The sequence below is a fragment of the Pithys albifrons genome, chromosome 24, assembly GCF_047495875.1.
Source record: "Pithys albifrons albifrons isolate INPA30051 chromosome 24, PitAlb_v1, whole genome shotgun sequence".
In the NCBI taxonomy this organism is placed as follows: Eukaryota; Metazoa; Chordata; class Aves; order Passeriformes; family Thamnophilidae; genus Pithys; species Pithys albifrons.
In genome coordinates, this window is record NC_092481.1 from 6,349,098 (window position 1) to 6,370,926 (window position 21,829).

The window sequence follows — 21,829 nt, forward strand, 5'->3', positions numbered from 1 at the left end:
GGTGGCTGTTGGGGGACAGGTGTGTCCCATAGGTGGGTTGGGGTGGCTGTTGGGACCAGGTGTGTCCCATAGGTGTGTTGGCTGGTGGGACCAGGTGTGTCCCATAGGTGTGTTGGCTGTTGGGACCAGGTGTATCCCATAGGTGTTTTGGCTGTTTGGGGCAGGTGTGTCCCATAGGTGGGTTGGGGTGGCTGTTGGGGGGCAGGTGTGTGCCATAGGTGGGTTGGGGTGGCTGTTGGGACCAGGTGTGTGCCATAGGTGGGTTGGGGTGGCTGTTGGGACCAGATGTATCCCATAGGTGGGTTGGGTTGGCTGTTGGGGGCAGGTGTGTCCCATAGGTGGGTTGGGGTGGCTGTTGGGACCAGGTGTATCCCATAGGTGGGTTGGGGTGGCTGTTGAGGGCAGGTGTGTCCCATAGGTGGGTTGGGGTGGCTGTTGGGGGCAGGTGTGTCCCATAGGTGGGTTGGGTTGGCTGTTGGGGGCAGGTGTATCCCATAGGTGGGTTGGGGTGGCTGTTGGGGGGCAGGTGTGTCCCATAGGTGGGTTGGGGTGGCTGTTGGGGGCAGGTGTATCCCATAGGTGGGTTGGGGTGGCTGTTGGGGGCAGGTGTGTCCCATAGGTGGGTTGGGGTGGCTGTTGGGGGCAGGTGTATCCCATAGGTGGGTTGGGGTGGCTGTTGGGGGGCAGGTGTGTCCTATAGGTGGGTTGGGGGGCAGGTGTGTCCCATAGGTGGGTTGGGGTGGCTGTTGGGGACCAGGTGTGTCCCATAGGTGGGTTGGGGTGGCTGTTGGGACCAGGTGTATCCCATAGGTGTGTTGGCTGTTTGGGGCAGGTGTATCCCATAGGTGTGTTGGCTGTTTGGGGCAGGTGTGTCCCATAGGTGTGTTGGCTCTTGGGGGCAGGTGTGTCCCATGGATGGGTTGGCTGTTGGGGGCAGGTGTGTCCCATAGGTGGGTTGGGGTGGCTGTTGGGAGCAGGTGTGTCCCATAGGTGGGTTGGGGGGCAGGTGTGTCCCATAGGTGGGTTGGAGTGGCTGTTGGGGGGCAGGTGTGTCCCATAGGTGGGTTGGGTTGGCTGTTGGGACCAGGTGTGTCCCATAGGTGTGTTGGCTGTTGGGACCAGGTGTATCCCATAGGTGTTTTGGCTGTTTGGGGCAGGTGTGTCCCATAGGTGGGTTGGGGTGGCTGTTGAGGGCAGGTGTGTCCCATAGATGGGTTGGGGTGGCTGTTGGGGGCAGGTGTGTCCCATGGGTGGGTTGGGTTGGCTGTTGGGGGCAGGTGTGTCCCATGGGTGGGTTGGGTTGGCTGTTGGGGGCAGGTGTGTCCCATGGGTGGGTTGGGTTGGCTGTTGGGGGCAGGTGTGTCCCATAGGTGGGTTGGGGTGGCTATTGGGGGGCAGGTGTGTCCCATAGGTGTGTTGGCTGTTGGGGGCAGGTGTATCCCATAGGTGTGTTGGCTGTTGGGACCAGGTGTATCCCATAGGTGTGTTGGCTGTTTGGGGCAGGTGTGTCCCATAGGTGTGTTGGCTGTTTGGGGCAGGTGTGTCCCATAGGTGTGTTGGCTGTTTGGGGCAGGTGTGTCCCATAGGTGGGTTGGGGGGCAGGTGTGTCCCATAGGTGTGTTGGCTGTCTGGGGCAGGTGTGTCCCATAGGTGGGTTGGGGTGGCTGTTGGGGGGCAGGTGTGTCCCATAGGTGGGTTGGGGTGGCTGTTGGGGGCAGGTGTGTCCCATTGGGTTGGGGGGCAGGTGCCCTGGGCTGGTGATGACAGTAGGGTTGGATCAAGAGTTGAACTTGCTGATCTTGGAGGTCTTTTCCAACCTAATCCATTCTATGATTCTATCCTTGGACACTTCCAGGGATGGAGCAGCCACAGATTCTCTGGGAATCCTCCCAGGGAAGGATTCCTTCCCACCATCCCATCCAATCCTGTTCCCTGTCAGTCCGAAGCCATTCCCCCTTGCCCTGAGCATGGGCTGCCCTGCCTGGTGCCCTCCCTGGTGTCTCACTGGTGGTTTGGTGTCTCCAGCTGGCAGGATGTCCACGGATGGCGGCTTTGGCACGGCCGGGAGCAGCGATGCCCAGCAGAGCCTGCAGTCCTTCTGGCCCCGGGTGATGGAGGAGATTCGCAGCCTTGCCATGGTGAGTGTGCCAGGCTGGGGGAGCCAAAGGAACCTCTGCCTGAACAGAATTCCTGCTGGGATCTGGGAAAAGTGGCTGTTTGCCCTGGGCAAGGTGGGCTGAGGAGCTGAGAATCACCCAGATGGGCTGTTGGCCAAAAAACTGGAGATAGAAACACAATCATGGAACAGTTTGGGTTGGAGGGACCTTAAAGCTCATCTCATTCCACCCCTGCCATGGGCAGGGACACCTTTGAGAGCTCCAGGATGCTCCAGCCTGGCCTTGGACACTCCAGGGATGGGGAATCCACAACCTCTCTGGGCATCAGAGTGAACAGTGAAACCTTCAGCTCCTTCTGGGCTGAACAGGAGACAAAAGTGGTTTAAAGGTTGTTTTAAGAGGCTCAGTGGTGGCTGTGGCTGCATCCTGGAGGATCACAGGAATTCTGGTAGTGAGGGAAAAGAGAAGGGGGCCTAAAATAGCCACAGGTACAGGTGGAGCTGCCAGAGGCTGTTTCAGCTGGCACAGGATTGAGGGATTTGAGGACACACCTCCCACTCTTCATATTCTGAACCATAAATGTGAATTCTATAATTCTATGACCAGCATGTGAGGCCTCCCTTGTCCTCACCAAAGGGACAGGCCTTGGGAATTCACTGTTCAAAATCCAACTTAATCTTTTTCCTGACCAGGAACACTTTGGTGCCTCCTCTCCTGCACAATTACCTCGTAATTCCAATTTTGTGAATGAATTTTTGGGCTTAAACTGCTGTCCAGAACTTCTGTGCCCTGTTCCAGAAGCATCTCCTTTGTTGAGAATCCTGAATGCCAAGTGTGTCATTATCAGGTGCTTTATTAATTTAGAGATGCTTGATTAAAAAAATCCTGGCTGGGCTGAGAATAAGAACTGGACTAAGGAGCTTCTATTTTTTTCCATCCCCAGAAGAGATGTGGGAACAAGGGCATGTAATAAAAATGACTTTTCAGGGGAGATTGATACATTCCTGTGATCCACTGGGCCTGAAATGACCCTCCTGTGCTTTTAATGTGAAAACAAAAGAACTCCAGTCCACGACAGGCTCTTCAAAGTAAAACCCCCCAATCCACCAGTCCAAAGATAAACTGCTTTTTTCAGCCTGTGTGCAGATAGTTGATTAAAGAAACAGATGTAGAAATTTGTATGCATAACTAGAATTAATTGCTTTCCTCTTTCAGCACAGTCAATTCTTGTGTTCAGGAGCTGTGGTTTGGCTTCATCTCCACATCAAAGGGGTTTATTGTGCAGCTTCTCAAGTATGGGCAGCTTAATTTTTAACTGTTGTGGGATCTATTTATTGCTTTGCAAGTTAGGAATTCATTGGATGGGAATGGAACTGAGGGCAGTGGAGTTGGGGAGGAAAAAAAGGGATCATGGGAAAACATTCCAGTGCTGTGACCCCCCAACCAAACCCTGGAATTTCTTGTGTGGGTGTCAATAAACTGCCAGGGGGTGAAAGGAGTTGGTCACCTGCTTTTTGGGGCTGTTCCTGCCTGGTTTGGGGCTTTTGCAAAGTGCCACCAGGAGCAGAAATTCAGGGAGAATCCCAAGGGAGCAACCCAGAGTTTCTGGAGAATGGGGAGAAGTGGAGCCCAAACTTGGAGAAACAAAACCCAGGCCTAGGCTGAGTTTAAGCTTTGCAGCCACACAAGGAGTTTGTGGAAACATCCAGACCTAATTTGGAGAAAAGAAAAGAGGAGAAATTGGTGTGTGAGGCTTGTCCTGCTGGGTGGGGGCCAGTCCTGCTCGTGCTGTTGGTTTGAGTTATGTGGCATGGCCTTAAAGCAATAAAGCAGCTTCATTTCTCACAATTTTCCCCATTCTCTCTCTCTAAATCTAAAGATTTTCAGTGTTCCACCTGTGCACAGTCATTTCTCCAGGGAAAAAACCCTGCAGGATGTGGTGGGGAAAGAAAACCAGGGGAAAATGGTGGTTTCTGTTCTACATTTCTCTTCTAAATCTCTTTTTAGTGGAGGAAATTTCTGAGGTTTGCCTGTTCAGCTGATCCTAAACCTGAAGCTGATGCTAAACCTGAAGCTGATGCTAAACCTGAAGCTGATGCTAAACCTGAAGCTGATCCTAAACCTGAAGCTGATCCTAAACCTGAAGCTGATCCTAAACCTGAAGCTGATGCTAAACCTGAAGCTGATGCTAAACCTGAAGTTGATACTGAAACTGAAGCTGATACTAAACCTGAATTTGATACTAAAACTGTTGATATTAAAACTGAATTTGATATTAGAACCATTCAGTGCCACAAATGAGGCATTTTCTCCTTTCTGTGTCTCAGTCAAAGCTGACGAGACCCTTTAAAAAGGAAAACCAGTAAAACCTCCCCCAAAACAACAATAAAACCCCTCTCAGAAAACCCTTTGGGATTTTTTTCCCATGTCTCAACAACCCCTTAACTTGTTTATGTGCTGGTTGCAAAGGCCACCCAGAGTGTGTTGTGTGTTCAAGAGCAGATCCCAACCCTCTTCCTGCCCCAAACCTGCCCCAAACCTGCCCCAAAATTCCCACTTTTCTCTCAGGATGGCACAACCCTGAGCACTCCTTGCAAGGCCATCCCCACCCCAAGTTAATCAGGAGCACCATATTCCTATTTCTCTGTAGAATTTAGCACAGAAAGCTTTTTTTTCATATATATACACATAAAAATAATAAATATAAACCTACTGAATGTGCTGTATATGAATTAAATGAGATGCCCCTGCTGGAGCCCTGCCTGGCCCACACACAACATCCCTATTTTTCTTCACTAGGAAGAATTTTAGGACAGAAATTTAGACTAGAAAAGAGCATTTTCAGCATTTCCCCCCCTTTTGTTTCCCCAGCACGTCCTGCAGTGTTTTTCCCCTGGAGAAATGACTTTTCCTATTATTTTTCTATGACATTTTTGTTAGGAAAGAAGATGATTTTTTTTTTAGCAGCCCTTTGTGAGCAGGAATTCTGCATTCCTGTGGGGTGGGATTGCAGCCTCAGCCTCTCTCCCTTTGTAAGCACCACTTTGGATTGATATATTTATTTTAATTCCAATTTTATCTTCAGGAATGGGAGAAGCTTCAGTGAAGTTTGGTGGTTTTCCTGACCCTGGAACTCTCTCCAAGGAACACTTTGGTTCTTCCTCTCATGCACATTTTGGCTCCTAAACCACCAAAATAGCAAGAAATCCACCTAAAAAATTAAGATCTTTTTAAACAAGGTTCTTGCAAGGTTTTTAAACCCAAAATTAGGATGGGGCAACAGGGAAGTAAAAATAAAACAAAGTTTTCCTCCAGTCCTTGTTTGGTTTCATTTTCTCTTCTGATTTTTGGTGAATTCCAGTTTTTTCCAGGGCCCAGGAAACTTCATTGACTTGGTCACTTCCAATATAAATAGATGGAGAAATGGGAAATATTAGAAACATTCTGTGCTGCAAAACCCACTTCAGTTTGGGGGTGAAATAGGAAATCCAAATGTCTGACAGAAGGTTTGAGTAGAATTAAATCAGTATAAACCACAGACAGGAGGAGAAGCTGCCATAGCTGAGAGAAAAATAAATGCATTTTATCCAATTGAATTCCAGAAAATACAGACCTGCCTGACCATTGTTTTTTACCTTTATTTTCAATTAAATATCAGTAAAGAGTCTCTCAAATGTGAATCTCTTTGCAGAAAGACTTCAGAGTCCAAGAGCTGCCCTTGGCTCGCATCAAGAAGATCATGAAGTTGGATGAAGATGTGAAGGTACACTCAGGGTTTTTTTTTTTTTTCCTAAAGTATTTCTGATCCTTTTGATGGATGGTGCAGCTGCAATTCCTTGAAATTCATTATTCTTATCAACATTAATATTATTTTTAAAGCATTTCTTAGCAGTTGTACTGAATGCAAAGTTCCCTGCCCTTGTCTAATTAAAGCTGGGAAAGCAAAAACATTTGGGATTTTCATGAAGACTTTTGCAGGTTTGTTTGCTTGTGTTAACACCACTCTAATGGTATAATAAATGCAGAAATAATTCTGGGTATTTCCTGTTTTTTAACTGTCTTTTCTCAAGTTTCCTCCTTGTTTTCCTCTGTTCTTCCCTTCACAAATCTTTAGAGTGTTTAGTGCCAGTTTTTATGGAAAAATAAGCACTAATTGAGGTGGATTAACCTGCCTTTGATACCAGTAGATTGGCATCACTTAAAAATTGAAATAACACACATTTATGGATAAATAACCACTAATTGAGGTGGGTAATTTTGATACCAGTATTTGAGCCATGACACAGGAACTGCCTGATGAAAACTCCCTGGTACAGAGGGAAAGAAAAGGAGGAACCTGCAGGGTTTGCCCCTTGGGCTGCTCCAAACTTCCCTGGTTTTTAAGCTGGAAAACTGTCACTTAATTTACAGAATCATAGAATGGATTGGGTTGGAAAAGACCTCTGAGATCAGCAAGTCCAACCCTTGATCCAACCCCACTGTGATCACCAGCCCAGGGCACGGAGTGCCCTGGGCTGGTGATCACAGTAGGGTTGGATCAAGACATGGTGGATTCTCCCAGTGGGGTTGGATCAAGACATGGTGGATTCTCACTCAGTGCCACATCCACAGAATCATAGAATGGATTGGGTTGGAAAAGCCCTCTGAGATCATCAAGTCCAACCCTTGGTCCAACTCCAGTCCCTTTACCAGATCATGGCACTCAGTGCCACGGCCAAGCTCAGCTGAAAAACCTCCAGGGATGGGGAATCCACCCCCTCTCTGGGCAGCCCATTCCAATCCCTGAGCACTCTCTCTGCAAAGAATTTTTTTCTGCTCTCCAACTTCAATTTCCCCTGGCAGAGCTTGAGCCCATCGTGCCCCCTTGTCCTATTGCTGAGTGCCTGGGAGAAGAGACCAACCCCCAGCTGGCCAGAACTTCCCTTCAGGGAGTTCCAGACAGTGCTGAGGTCACCTCTGAGCCTCCTCTTCTCCAGGCTGAACACCCCCAGCTCCCTCAGCCTCTCCCCACAGCACTTGTGCTCCAGTCCCTTCTCCAGTCTCGTTGCTCTTCTCGGTTGGGTTGGAAGAGACCTCTGAGATCATCAACCCTTGATCCAACCCCACTGTGATCACCAGCCCAGGGCACAGAGTACCCTGGGCTGGTGATCACAGTAGGGTTGGATCAAGACATGGTGGATTCTCACTCAGTGCCACATCCACAGAATCATAGAATGGATTGGGTTGGAAAAGACCTCTGAGATCATCAAGTCCAACTCCAGTCCCTTTACCAGATCATGGCACTCAGTGCCACGGCCAAGCTCAGTTGAAAAACCTCCAGGGATGGGGAATCCACCCCCTCTCTGGGCAGCCCATTCCAATCCCTGAGCACTCTCTCTGCAAAGAATTTTTTCCTGATCTCCAACTTCAATTTCCACTGGCAGAGCTTGAGCCTGTTGTGCCCCCTTGTCCTGTTGCAGAGAGAAAAGAGAATGGTCTGTTCTTTTTCCTGTTGTTTTTCTCAGTGTTAAACTGTCAGGGCAACCTTTAACATTTCAATGAGCTCCTGAGAAATGAGTTGTGTTGATAATCCCTGGAAAAGGATGAGGGCCCAGTTCAGTGGCTGATAAACCCCCAAATCCACAGACAACACTCAGACTTCACCCAAATGGCAAAGTTCCCCTTTGCACCCTGATGGAAACCCTTGCACTGAGCTGTGTTTGGTTGCAGATGATCAGTGCAGAGGCCCCTGTGCTGTTTGCCAAGGCTGCTCAGATCTTCATCACGGAGCTCACCCTGCGAGCCTGGATCCACACCGAGGACAACAAGCGCAGGACTCTGCAGGTAACGGAGCTGCTCCTGCCCCAGCTGCTTCCAACCCACTCCCAGCCCTGCTCCTCCCAGCCCTGCTCCTCCCAGCCCTGCTCCTCCCAGCCCTTCTGCCCCCCCGGCCCTTCTGCCCCCCCGGCCCTTCTCCCCCCAGCCCTTCTCCCCCCAGCCCTTCTCCCCCCAGCCCTTCTCCCCCCAGCCCTTCTCCCCCCAGTCCTTCTCCCCCCGGCCCTTGCTTCTCCTCCCAGCCCTTCTCCTCCCAGCCCTGCTCCCCCCAGCCCTTCTCCTCCCAGCCCTTGCTTCTCCTCCCGGCCTTTCCCCTCTTCCAGCCCTTGCTTCTCCCACCCCTGTTCCCAACCTGCTCCCAAACCTGCCCCAGCCCTTTGTTTCCACAACACGAGGCATGTTTTGGACACAGCAACTTGAGCCCCTGTGTTTACCACTGCAGCTGAAAGGCTTTTTCTTTTTTCTTTCCTCTCCACGTGCTGGAGCTTGTTCTGTCATCCCTTGGGATTCCCTTGCCCTGAACAAAACCCTGTGATCCTTCAGTTCATTCTTTTGTCCCATCCCCACCTCAGATTGTGCATATACTGATTATGATCACAGGGAATAGAGGGACAGGCATCCTGGTCTTTCTTTGTGCAAAGCTGTTTCTCAGATACATTTGGGATTTTTCAGTAATTTTTAGAAGAATTCCCTCTTTTTTAACCTTGTGGTGGTTGCCATGAGCCCTGTGCAGTGGTTTGCAGGGGTTTCTGTGGTGGGTGAATAAATGACTGTAAGATCCTCTTATTGCACATTTTGGAGGCTCAGCACAAGAAGGTGTTGTTGGTACCAAAACCTGGGAGGTGGCGAAGACATCCCCTCTTGACTGAGCTACAAACAGCTCTAACTTCAGTGACAAAGCAGAGTCCTGAAGCTGAGGAGGGGTTTTCTTTTTCTCCCTGTTGTTGCAGAGGAATGACATTGCCATGGCAATCACAAAGTTTGATCAGTTTGATTTCCTGATCGATATCGTTCCGAGGGACGAGCTGAAGCCTCCGAAGCGCCAGGTGAGACACAGGGTGGTTCAGTCCTTGTCCTTCCCTCGGTGTGATTCCAGTCTCTGGTTAAATCAGAGCAGTGCAGAATCAGCTTTAAACATGAGCTTTGTGCCTCTCTTTTATTTGCTTTAATTTCCAAGTTCTTAAATTGTTTTTTTATGGAAATAGAGTTTGAATGGAGATTTCCACAAACCTAACTTGGGGGTTACTCAACAAAACCAACCAACCAACCAAACCACTGAATAGTTCTGATACCAAATGATAAAAAATTAACTTTAAAAAGTGTGTTGAGTCCCATCCTTGTGCTTGTAAAGGGAGAAACAGGTTTCCTGGGTTAGAAATGCCCCTCCTGCCTCCCTTGGGGCAGCCAGGGCTCCTGTAAACATCCTTGACTGGAAGCTGGAAGGTGCTGGCAGGAGCTTTCAGTCGGATGTTTACAGCAGCAGGCTGCTGCTCTCAGCTGGGGGGCCTGGGCAGTGATGGCTCTTCCCTTTTCCTTGCAAGTTGGTTGATAAAAAACCTGGGATTCCATCAGGGCATCTCTTCCAGGGAGCAGCTCTGCCTGGATAGTGCTGCTCCTTGAACATTGTCCAGCAATTAAAAAAGTTAAAACAACGTTCCAGCAACTCCTTCAGCTGCTTTTCTGATACTTCTGAAGGTTTTCAGGGTGTTGTCCTTTGAAAAAATCCAAGATGGTCCTTAAAGCAGCTTCACTGGGGAGTTTGGGATAATGTGAAACACCTTCTGGCAAGTGTTTGACTTGGAGGTTTGTCTTTGACATGTTTATTTATTTTCTATTCAATATAAATCTTGGACAACATGCAGAATTGCATCTGCTGAGTGTAGAGAGCAGCATTTCCATTGTACCCCTGCATTTTGGAGCCTGCTGGTTTTTACCTTTCCCCTCAAGGTTCTTGTGGTGCTACTGAAGTGGTGGGCAAAGGAAGGGAATTCCCACCTCCCCCTTTGGGATGGGCTCCTGAGTCGAGTTTAACCTCATTTTGTGCTTTCCAAAAGCAGGATAATTGTCTGGTAAATAAGGACAGCCCTTCTTGCTGCTTCAGGAAACTGTGAGTGAAACCAGCAGCACCCCAAGGCTCCAGTGCAGTGTGCTGGGAGCTCTGCACTCTGATTTGTCCAAAACTCATCAGTCTGGTACTAAATAAAAGGCAGAGCAGCCTGTACAGCTGCTCTTGGTGCTGTGCTTGGTGGGGGAAGGCAAACTGAAGTTGCTTTTTGGGCTGCAATAAGTGACAGGTTCATCCTGGCACTGTAAATTCCCTTCTCTTTCCTCGAGGTGCCTCTTTCACTTTGCTGTTTTTAGAAGTACTCCTTGTTTGGGAGGGAGAACATTGCCCGTGTCTTCTCCTTGCTGGAGCCTTTTGATGCACATCAAGATGATTACAGAACATCCAAGTTCTGTAAGAAATGAATTCCTGAAGTATTTCAGCAAGAGTGTTCCCTTCATCTGGGATAGTGTGTCCTGCAGAGCTGTTGGATGGCAAAGCATCAGCCATAAAATCCTGTTGGGGTTTGGTTGGAAAGAGGTTGGAGGGATCTGTCTCTCACTGCTCTGTGAGCTCTGCTGGATCACCAGGAATGGCTCTTCCAGCAGGAGCACTTTAATGGAGAAGGAGCTGCCCCCTTGGAATGTAGGTCAGGGCTTTGCAGGGGAAAATCATCCTGTGCTGAGAAGTGCTGCCTGTGCTGGTTTTTTGGCTGGGGGTACAATCTGTGTTTTATCTCTGCCACAGAAAAGACTGTTTGACAAGTCAGTGTTGGTTCCCTGGAATCGTGTTGGTTCCCTGGAATCGTGTTGGTTCCCTGCAGTCGTGTTGGTTCCCTGCAGTCGTGTTGGTTCCCTGCAGTCGTGTTGGTTCCCTGCAATCGTGTTGGTTCCCTGGAATCGTGTTGGTTCCCTGCAGTCGTGTTGGTTCCCTGGAATCGTGTTGGTTCCCTGGAATCGTGTTGGTTCCCTGGAATCGTGTTGGTTCCCTGCAGTCGTGTTGGTTCCCTGCAGTCGTGTTGGTTCCCTGGAATCGTGTTGGTTCCCTGCAGTTGTGTTGGTTCCCTGGAAACGTGTTGGTTCCCTGCAATCGTGTTGGTTCCCTGCAGTCGTGTTGGTTCCCTGCAGTCGTGTTGGTTCCCTGCAGTCGTGTTGGTTCCCTGCAGTCGTGTTGGTTCCCTGGAATCGTGTTGGTTCCCTGGAATCGTGTTGGTTCCCTGCAGTCGTGTTGGTTCCCTGCAGTCGTGTTGGCTCCCTGCAGTCGTGTTGGTTCCCTGGAATCGTGTTGGTTCCCTGCAGTTGTGTTGGTTCCCTGCAATCGTGTTGGTTCCCTGCAGTCGTGTTGATTCCCTGCAGTTGTGTTGGTTCCCTGCAGTCGTGTTGGTTCCCTGCAGTCGTGTTGGTTCCCTGGAATCGTGTTGGTTCCCTGCAATCGTGTTGGTTCCCTGCAATTGAGTTGCTCTGGTAACTACAGCTGGGGCTGGGAAATAAAAGATGGAAAACGATGGGATAGAGAATAGTTCAAGCAGATTTGGACTTAAAGCCATTCCTGCCTGTAGCAAATGCAACTGAACCTGGAATAGATACCTAAAGAAATACTCAGTTGCCATAATTATTTCAGGATTCAGGCAGGAATTGAGGATTGGAGCACTTCAGAAATAACCAGCCTGAGGACTGGGCTTAGAACAGCCACAGCTCTTCAGTGCCTGTGGTTTTGTGGCTCACTGGAGACATGCCCTGGTGAAAATATATTTAAATTTGGTATTAATCCCTCCCCCAAAGGAACTGGTGAAGTGAGTAGGAGTAACCAGGGAGCTGCAGGAGCAGGAAGTGTTCTCAGTGTTTGGCTGTGGGATCGTGGTGGTGAGAGCCAGGCTGAGAAGCTCTTGTTGTTCACAGCCAGTGGGATCAGTTTAGTCCTTGGGGGGTGATTTTCTGGTGAGAAACCTCCCAGTAACAAGTCTTGAGATGCTGAAAAAACAGCATCTAAGTGACCAGGCTCTTCACTCAAGGCCACTGCCCATCTAGACATCTGGTTTAATGTGAGTTTTGCTTTTCCTGCCCAGTGGGAATCCAGGAGCAAGGCTGAGTGGAACAGGCTGGGGGAAGTGGGACTGTGCCATGTTGTAGCACGTGTAAACATCCTACACTCTCAGCTGTGAACTCGAGGTGGCTGGGAGAGGATTGTTTACGCCTTCTGCCATGGAGTGAACGTCTGGGAGCTGCCCTTCCCTCAGGGCCACATCCAGCTGCTCTGGGGAGCTTAGGAATTCTGCTTCTCCACTGTTAACGACTCACCACTTACCCTAATCTCTGAAAATCCACTGCTCTGCCTGAAATATAAGTGATTTTTCTCTCCTGAGATAAAACAAAGCAGCAGGATCACAGCCTGTGCTGTGACAATGAGTTAGAGCAGAGCCTTTGGTTCTTCACACCAGCAGAATCAGCTGGAAACACCCAGCAGGAAATTCTTCTCAGTCTGGAAAAGCTGGATTTAAATAACTGACTAAAGGCTTGACAGTTACATCAAGTCCATGACTGTTATTCCCAGGGTTTAACATGAGAGCTGGGCTGAGGGTGTGTGTTGGGAGCTAAGGAGGGGTTTGGTGGTAGATGAGGCTCTGCAAATCTTCCTGCTGCATTTGCAATTCTTCCTGTGTTGAGATAACACAGGCAATGATGGAATTTACTGATGAGGAATTGCATGGATTTCAACTATGGTAATTTAATTCATTTCCTTCTCACACTGACGACAACATCTCATTGGTGACTCCTTTATTAGCCATAGTTTATTGGGAATGGCTTTGATTTCCATACAGCTGAATAAATGAGGATACTGTTGGGATTTATCAGGTTTATTTGGTTGGACTGTTCCAAACAGGGCATTAAGGATGGTTTCCCATGGGGGGGTGTTCAGAGGGATGTTCAAGGGGGTTGTTCAGGGGGATGTTCAGGGGCGTGTTCGGGGAGTGTTCAGGGGGATGGTCAGAGAGGATGTTCAGGGGGATGTTCAGAGGGATGTTCAGGGTGTTGTTCAGGGTGTTGTTCAGGGGGATGTTCAGAGGGGTGTTCTGAGGGGTGTTCAGGGGGATGTTCAGGGGGATGTTCAGAGGGGTGTTCAAGGAGGCTGTTCAGGGGGATGTTCAGAGGGATGTTCAGGGGGTCGTTCAGGGGGGTGTTCAGAGGGGTGTTCAGGGGGATGTTCAGAGGGGTGTTCAGGGGGATGTTCAGAGGGGTGTTCAGGGTGTTGTTCAGAGGGATGTTCAGAGGAGTGTTCAGAGGGATGTTCAGGGGGTTGTTGAGGGGGATGTTCAGAGGGCTGTTCAAAGGGGCTGTTCAGGGGGTTGCTCAGGGGGGTGCTCAGGGGGATGTTCAGAGGGGTGTTCAGAAGGGTGTTCAGGGGAATGTTTGGGGGGGATGCTTGGGGGGGATGTTTGGGGGGCTGTTCAGGGGGTTGCTCAGGGGGGTGTTCAGGGCTGGGTGCTGCCATTCCCTGCCCACTGCCCGGTGTCTCCCTGTGCTGCAGGAGGAGGTTCGCCAGGCTGTCACCCCAGCTGAGCCTGTGCAGTATTACTTCACCCTGGCCCAACAGCCTGCAGCAGTGCAGGTGCAGGGCCAGCAGCAGGGCCAGCAGACCACCACGTCCACCACCACCATCCAGCCAGGGCAGATCATCATTGCCCAGCCTCAGCAAGGACAGGTGAGTTGGGAGCTCTGGCAAGGCCTGGGCTCGCTGGGTGAGGGACTGCTCAGAACTGGCAGTGACAACATGGAGATCATGGAATGGGTTGGGTTGGGAGGAACTGTGAGATGAGCTCAGTTGGTTAAAACTTGGTTGTAATAATGCCCAAGGTCATGGGTTCAATCCCCTCTGTGGGCCAAGAGTTGGACTCGATGATCCTTTTGGTCCCTTCCAACTCAGAATAGTCTGGGATTCTGTGAATGGGTTGGGTTGGGAGGAACCTTAAAACTCATCCAGTGCCACCCCCTGCCATGGACAGGGACACCACAGTTGGTTAAAACTTGGTTGCAATAATGCCCAAGGTCATGGGTTCAATCCCCTCTGTGGGCCTTTGACTGAAGAGTTGGACTCGATGATCCTTGTGGGTCCCTCCCAACTCAGAATGGTCTGTGATTCTTAACTGTTCAGTCTGTGAACCTTAAAGCTCATCCAGTGCCACCCCGTGCCATGGACAGGGACACCACAGTTGGTTAAAACTTGGTTGCAATAATGCCAAGGTCATGGGTTCAATCCCCAGTGTGGGCCCTTGACTGAAGAGTTGGACTCGATGATCCTTGTGGGTCCCTCCCAACTCAGAACAGTCTGGGATTCTGTGACCTTCCACTAGACCAGGTTACTCCAGCCTGGCCTGGAACACTTCAGGGGGGGCAGCCACACCTTCTCTGGCCCAATTGTGGTTTTTGGCCATGCCCAGAAATCCACATCCTCATGTTCTGAGCTCCCCCCGTGGTGGTTTGAGCCAGGACAAGCAGCAGGGGGTGTAGGGGCCGGTCTGTCTGTCACAGCCTGGCTGTCTCGGGGCTGTGCCAGCCGTGCCAGCCCTGGCTGGGTGCTCATGCCTGCTTTTCCTGCAGACCACCCCGGTGACCATGCAGGTGGGAGAGGGGCAGCAGGTGCAGATCGTGCAGGCCCAGCCCCAGGGCCAGGGCCAGCAGGCTCAGAGCAGCACTGGGCAGACCATGCAAGTCATGCAGCAGATCATCACCAACACGGGGGAGATCCAGCAAATCCCGGTAAGGTTTGGCCAGCAGGAATGTGCAAGAGTCCTGTGAGCAAACTGTGAGCTGGTGTTCTGGCATGAGGCTGGATATGTTTGCTTTTTTAACTGGGAGAGGAAGTTTGGATTGAGTGGTGTGTTTCCTGCACTTAGGAGAGGAAAAACTAACCAGGTGTGCCATGAAGGGGGATATAAATCCAACCCATCCAGTGTAGACTCACTGCCCACCCCAAACACCTTCCCCTGAGTGAAATAGTTATGATTAGGAAGCAATAAATAAAATATTTCCTGGCTAAACCCTAGTTCTTTGCTACAGTGTGGTTTCAATAAAGCAGAATTCATTTCTTTTGCCTTTACTTGGTTCTGCCTCTGCAATCTGAAGTCATGACCTGGCAGGCTGAGTGGGAAAGGGGCCATCTGGGAGTTATTAATAAACTTTGATGTTATAAGAAACATTTCTGCAAGTGCTTAGAGATGGTTGGAGGAATGGCTTTGCACAACCAGAAGAAATCTCTTGACTTTCCCATCAGCACAGACCTGCTGTGGCTTAAAAATGGGATTTTGGGCACCCAGTATCAGCAGGAACATCCTGACGTGTCCTAGGGAAACAACATGAGTCAACAAAAGTCCTTTTCCCTTCTCTTTGTAACTTACAATCACAACAAAGCTGGTCTTTTGGTTCCCATCTGGAAAATTTCACACCTCTTACAGAAAAAAGAGAAAACCCAGCGTAGTTCTGTGTTTACAGAACCCAAAGGTCACCCCAGTGACAGAGCCAAACATTTCACTTTGATTTCTGCTGCTGTGTCCCCACAGCTGTGGCAAAACTGGATTTTCACACAGGTTTTGCCTTTCAGGATTGGCTGCACTTCCCTCTGCGTGTCTGGCAAACGCTGGTGCTGTGCCAGAGCATCTTGAAAAGGGTTTGCCTTGGGGGAGTTGCCACATTTTTCCAGCTTAGGCATCCTTTTCATCTCTGGAATCTCCAGCTGGTTCCTGCTGCCATAAGGTGTTGGGCAGAAAGAAGTTGCCAAATGGGCTGTTTTACTCCAAGAAGCCTTTTATCTCCTCTGCATTCCCCACAACTCTCTTTTGCATTCTTTTCTTCTTCATTTCCTTCTGCAAGTCTCTCCAAGACACTTGTTCCTCAGAGCACTGGGAAGATCTCCAGCCTGAGGGAATCCATTCCACCAGCTCTGGATGTTGGATCAGCAGCAGTAAAACAGCTCAGACTTGTTTCCAGTTGTCTCCAGGGAATGCTGGAAGTACAAGAAGGAGCCTGGACCTCTGTTAGGAGAAGGAATTCTTTGTATAATAGAATTGAGGGGGCCAAAATCTTCTGCAGGTGGATCCTGTGGGAATTTCCCCATGTTTTCAGACAGACACTGGAGGTGTCGTAATAAGGGTCTGATTTTGACCAAGAATATCCTTCCACTTCCCTTTTTCCTGGAATTATGGAAGAACAGGGAGCTGTGACTGTCCTCAGAAGCTGCTTGTGCTGCAGATGTGAGACAGAAGCTGCCAAGGGCCAGTGTGGCATCTTTGGGAGCACCTGGATCTGTGACAACTGCAAAGCTGCAGAACATCAACAGAGGAGCAGGGACACAGTTCACAGCTCTGTCCTGTGGGAGGTACTGCTTTGACTGTAATTAAGAGGATTCTTCTTAATCATGACCACTTGAAGAGCCACAGTTGGTGCTGAAGGAGCTTCCAGCAAGTGAAATAAAATACAACATGGAGCCACATGGGAGAGGTTTTTTTCCCCAGCCTGGAAATCACTTTGGTTTCACACAATTCCAGTCCTTGCTCTCCTGTCTGTTCTGCTCTTCCTGCTGTGCTTTTCTTATTTCCCCCTTGTTTCCTTTCTCTCTTGGCATAGTAAGTACCATCTTCTGATAGATCCTGATCTGTGAAGGTTCAGCAAAGAATCTTTTCATCACCCAAATACGACAGTTTGAAACTCTCATCAAACTGGAAGTGTCATTGCAGGAGTGTTGGGAGACTCTTACTCATGGACTCTGCTGCTTTTCCACCACAGTTTGCCTGTGGAAAGGTGACTTTTTATTTTTCAATGCACTTCCTTCCAGTTTTTCTCAGTTAACCCATCAATTAAATGATAAGCCCTTGTTTGTCCACATTAACTTGGTGTTTAATTTAATCTGTGTCTTTGCCAGACCTCATCAGGCCTCTCATTTCTGGAAGAACTTTTCCCAAATCTCTCTCACCCATCCAGTTGTGTAGTTAAAATCTAAGCCCCAGGATGGAAAACATGATCTCAGATCTCAGTGCAGAAACAAATTCTTTATTGAAATGTTGCTCGTGGGGAGTTTATTTGCTCTGGAAATAATATTGGAACTTTTAGACACAGCTGGTGAAGTCAGTGGCATTTGTGCAAATGCCAAGACCACGTTCCAGGCACTTGAGCCTTTATCAGTCAGCAGTTTTTAAAGTGTTCCCTCTGTTCTTCTTTGCCTTTCTTAAAAGGAAGAAAACTCAAAACACTTTTTGGATGTAATTAAGGTTGTGAATCTAAATGTAAAGATAAATAACACAAAATGAAAATTCCAGCAGTAGGAACAGTCACACTGTGACCTTTTTGTTGCTCTCAGGTGTGAATTAACAGTGTTACCTGTTTGTATCAGCAGTTATGATAATGTTGCCTTCATATCCCACACCCCCAGACATGCAGCCTTGTGAGATCAGGGATGTGGGGAATAAATTTGGGGTGGAATCTCACACATGACCCAGAGAGGCTCAGCCTTTGCCAGGTGGGGGCTGACACACATTGGCAGAGAGTTGCATTAGAAGCTTCCAAAGGGTTTTGTCATCTCTGCTGTCTTTATTTTGTGAAAAAATCCCATATATTCTGTGCCATTTTTGGCAGGCTATGAAGGGAGTGTCATGAGCAGCCAACTCATAAGAGTTTCTGTATGTGAAATGAGGCATCAAAGGAGTAACTCAGTCCCTGTAACCAAAACACAAAACAAGTGTTGTCAGAGCTCTGAGAAATGGAGCAGTTAGTGTGTGTTAGCCCCTGATGCCCCCTCCCATCCTGGAAAAACCAGGAATGTTGTGCTCCAGGAGTTCTGTGCCCTTGGTCCTTGCCTTGGCAGGGTCTCTGCTGGTTCCTCTCGGGACCTGTTAATCACCTGAGGCTCCCGGGGCTCATCCATTACTCCAACTTCTGTTGTGGAAACGAGAAGACAAGTTTGTGTGTGTTCAGGTTACACAGTTATCTGTTTAATTTTCTTTCCCTGCCCCCTCCACTTGTCTCCAGGTTCAGTTGAATGCTGGCCAGCTGCAGTATATCCGCTTAGCCCAACCCGTGTCAGGCACCCAGGTAGTCCAGGGGCAGATCCAGACGCTTGCAGCCAATGCACAGCAGGTATGCACTCCACAGCAGGGCTCACCTGATGGTAAAGTGTTGGTGTTCCACTGCCAGTTCCAGGGGAGTTACCCACTCTTGGGCTAGGAGGATTCCTGCCTTTCTATCCCTCCCTGTTCCTTCGTCAGAATTAAAAAGCAAGGAGGTGCCACCTGTGCCAGGTGCATGCCAAGTGTGTGTGTGTGTCTGGACAAAGCTCCCGCTGCCCCTGGGCTGGTTGCAGGTAACACTTGGGCTCATCAACCTTCTCTTCACTTCTGCTCCTTCTGCCTGGGTGAGGGAGGAGCTGAGCAGCCTCTCAGGAAAGGTGCAACTCGTGGACCAGCAGGTTGGCTCCTGTCCTTGTTGAGGCTGAGGGATCCTTCTCTGCCTTCCTGCTGCTTTTCGGGATCCTGGAGGGCACGTTCTCCTCGGGAAGGGCAGAGAGGACATGGCTGTGTTTGGTTTGGAAGCACTGAATGCTGTGCCCTGGTTCTTGAGCAGCAGCCTGGCTGTGGTCAGGGGCACGAGCCGTGTGGTGCCCGTGGTGGGGTGATGGAGTGTGGAAGAGCCTGACAAGCTCTCCAGAGGCAGCAGCAGAGTGTTGGTGGTGGGGCTGTGACCCTCTGGGAAGGGCTGTCAGTGATCACTCTGCTCTTGTCCCCGTAGATAACGCAGACAGAAGTCCAGCAAGGGCAGCAGCAGTTCAGCCAGTTCACAGATGGACAGGTAAGAGCTTGGGGTTGGCTGGTGCTGCACCCTCAGAGGTGCAGGGGCAGAAACACTGTCCTAAATCTGCATGTTCCTGCAAATCAGCTCCTCCACATAAAGCCCCACTGCTGCTGCTCCCAAGCCCTGAGCTGGAGCAGGATAAGGGAATGTTGTGCCTGTCTTAATTTGTGTGGATTCTCCATATTCTGCTGCCTTTGCTCCCAGTTAATTAATCCAGTCCCTCACACTCTGTCTGGGATCCATTTTAGTCTTAACCAGTTTAGGATGCCCAACATCAAGCTGTTGCCTGTTGCATAAAAAATAGGGAATCATGGAAGGGTTGGGTTGGAATGAATATTAAAGGCCATCCAGTTCCACCCCTTGCCATGGTCAGGGACACCTTCCACTATCCCTGGTTGTTCCAGTCTGGCCTTGGACACTCCCAGGGATGGAGCAGCCACAGCTTCTCTGGGCAGCTGTGCCAGGGCAGAATTGGCCTGATCTCAGTCTGGGCCTCAGGAATCCACAGAATCACTTTATAATTTAGCAGCAAATTTCTGGTGGCACCTTCTGGTCTGATTTTGCTTTTTTGGGCCACCTGAGAGATGCTGTTCCCAGCCCTCCAGAGCTGTTGTGGGTGTGATGAGCACTGACAGTGGCTCCTTTCCCAAATCCTGTCTCTGCAGCAGCTGTACCAGATCCAGCAGGTGACAATGCCAGCAGGCCAGGACATCACCCAGCCCATGTTCATCCAGTCCACCAACCAGAGCTCGGAGGCCCAGGCCACGCAGGTGACAGGGGACTGAGCAGGGACACAGGAGTCCTCTCTGTGTGGAAACCAACACAAACCACCTTAACATTTGCCAAACCACCTGGTCTGGTGACTACACCTGCTCTGTGGACCTGCACTTGGTAGTAAGCCTATAGTAGGCTGCAGTCTCCAGTGCACTCTACACCTTCCTCTGGTGGGTATGGAAATATCCAACAGACTCTGACAAGAATGCAATATTTTTATTTTTAAACCAATATTTCAGTGTATCCAGCTGCTTGTTCAAACCCAGAGAACTTGAGACAGAACTGAGCAGAAGGAATTTGTAGCATCTCATCGAACAACATGTAAAATGTTTCTGTTTCTAGGAAGATTTTGAGAGTACTGCTCCTGGTTTGTGTCAGAGCTCTATTCCTGCTGTTCTGTTTGTATTTTTTTTCCTCTGGATAGAGCTAGTTTTGGTCCTCCCATCTCAGTGGGTTTAGGGGTGTTTGGGGGGAGTGTGTGGGTGGTAGATTTTCCTCTCCTGCCTCCTCTTTTGGAGCATTGTCTGTATACAGGGAGTAGGGGAGGAGTGATTAAAATGAAAACAACAAAAAAACATTCCTTGTATTATGATTGTATTTTCTAAGGGCAAAACATTCTTGAATTTGGCCTCTTTATTCCAGAAAAAACTGATGGAATGTGGACAAACCCCAGCCCTGCTGTTACCTGTTGTACTGGCTTTGGTCAATGCATGTAATATAAGCTTCATAAAAGGAAATAAATTGCTTTTATCAGATCCTGTGTGTGCTGTTTGTGGGACCCAGAGCCCAGGAGGCACCTGCCCAGCAGGGACAGCCTGAATCCCTGGAAATATTCCCCTGGAGTGGTGAAACAAGCCAAGGGTTGCCTGGACAAGGGAGTGGTGTTGGGTGAAGTGCATGAAATCAGGCAGGAAGTGCCTCCCTCTGTTCCTGCTGGTTCCCAGAGACCAGAAGGTTTGGGGGGCTCAAAACCTCACCAAGAAGGTGTCCCCCATTGGGAGCAGGGACAGGAGAGTCACCTGCCAGTTGTCTCCAAGGTCCTTTGGGGTCTTCATTCTTCACCAAACCAGGGCCATCCTCCATCCACAGGACCCTCTGAGCCTTCCCTGCTGTCACCTCTGCAGGTCTCCATCCCCAAAGGTCACCAGAGCAGGTGCTGGGGAGGGTGAGCCTTGGCCCCTGTTGTTATCCCACAGGTGGGGAGGTGGGAGGGCTGTGGGTGCCTCCCACAGCCAGGGGGGCTCCATGCCCATGTCCTACAGGGATTAATTCCATGGAGTCCAAGGCAGGCTCTGTGTCCTGTGTGCCCCTGAAGAATCAAGGAGGAGTTTGGGGCAGGTCTGAGGGTCTCCAGGGACCAGGTTTGCTGGGTTAATGCTGCCAGTTTGGGTCTTGGCTCAGAGTGGGGGGTGAGTCCAACACCAGCACTCTGACACGGTTGGCACCTTGCCCAGGTGAGGCTCAGTGGTGCTGTGCAGGGACAGCACCAGCACTGGCACAAGCACCCAGTTTGCTGTGGTTTCACAGTGAGGAGATGAGGCTGTGACACGTGGGGTGTAACCTGTGCCCAGCTGAAGGCAGCCTGGCCCCTCTGGGTGCTCCCCTGGCAGTGCCAAGCCCAGAAGTGCAGGGTGAGAAGCTCCCCCTGGCACAGGTGCCCCCCTTGCCAGGAGCTACGGGGGGGCAGCTGCTGCCGAGGAAGGAAAACTCCAGCTCAGCATTTGGCTGCCGCCAGCTGCAGAATCTGGGCCTCGTTGTTCCAGCCCGGCAGCATTCCCGGCACCTCCTGGGCTTTGGAAACGTCAGTTTGCTGATTATTTCCAAGTTTTCCCGATGCCGCCGTTCCCGGAGCCGGCGGAGCGAGGGATGCGGCCGGAGCATCGCCCCGCCGGTCCCGCAGCCGCGGGCGGGCAGGGCCGGGCTGTGCCCGGGCGGAGGAGCATCCCCTGAGCACGGAAAAGATGCGACTGGGAGGGAAAGCACCTTGCGGGAAAGCTCCGTTCGTGGGATCGGCCACGAGAGGGCCCCCGTGGGAAGGGCTGGAGCGGGATGGAGCTCGGAGGGGCCTTTCCCCGGAGTTGGGGACTTGGGGGTCCCTTCTCCCAACAGCCACATCCTCTGGCTCCTCTCCAAACTGTCACCGATCCCAGCAGCTCATCCTGCCCCACCACCCTCCACCGCCTCCCAAACATCTCTGGCAAAGCATCCTTTTGGCTCTCACCTGGGAGAAGAGCCGGGAATCTGCT

General features: G+C 50.3%; 1 protein-coding gene across 4 annotated transcripts in view; it reads left to right on the forward strand.

Moving 5' to 3' along the window:
- The window catches only part of NFYC (nuclear transcription factor Y subunit gamma), a 129,484-nt gene extending 109,146 nt beyond the window's left edge, over window positions 1-20,338 (forward strand). For 3 of the 4 annotated variants that reach the window (XM_071576486.1, XM_071576485.1, XM_071576484.1), the window contains 9 exons: window positions 2,026-2,138; window positions 5,809-5,880; window positions 7,827-7,940; window positions 8,882-8,977; window positions 13,501-13,674; window positions 14,571-14,729; window positions 17,991-18,098; window positions 18,747-18,806; window positions 19,475-20,338. In XM_071576486.1, the coding sequence (XP_071432587.1) occupies window positions 2,034-2,138; window positions 5,809-5,880; window positions 7,827-7,940; window positions 8,882-8,977; window positions 13,501-13,674; window positions 14,571-14,729; window positions 17,991-18,098; window positions 18,747-18,806; window positions 19,475-19,594 (1,008 nt within the window). In that variant the 5' untranslated portion in view covers window positions 2,026-2,033 and the 3' untranslated portion in view covers window positions 19,595-20,338. The remainder of the gene's footprint in view (window positions 1-2,025; window positions 2,139-5,808; window positions 5,881-7,826; window positions 7,941-8,881; window positions 8,978-13,500; window positions 13,675-14,570; window positions 14,730-17,990; window positions 18,099-18,746; window positions 18,807-19,474) is intronic. The other variant, XM_071576487.1, reaches the window with a different exon arrangement.
- The last annotated feature ends 1,491 nt before the right edge of the window (window positions 20,339-21,829 follow it).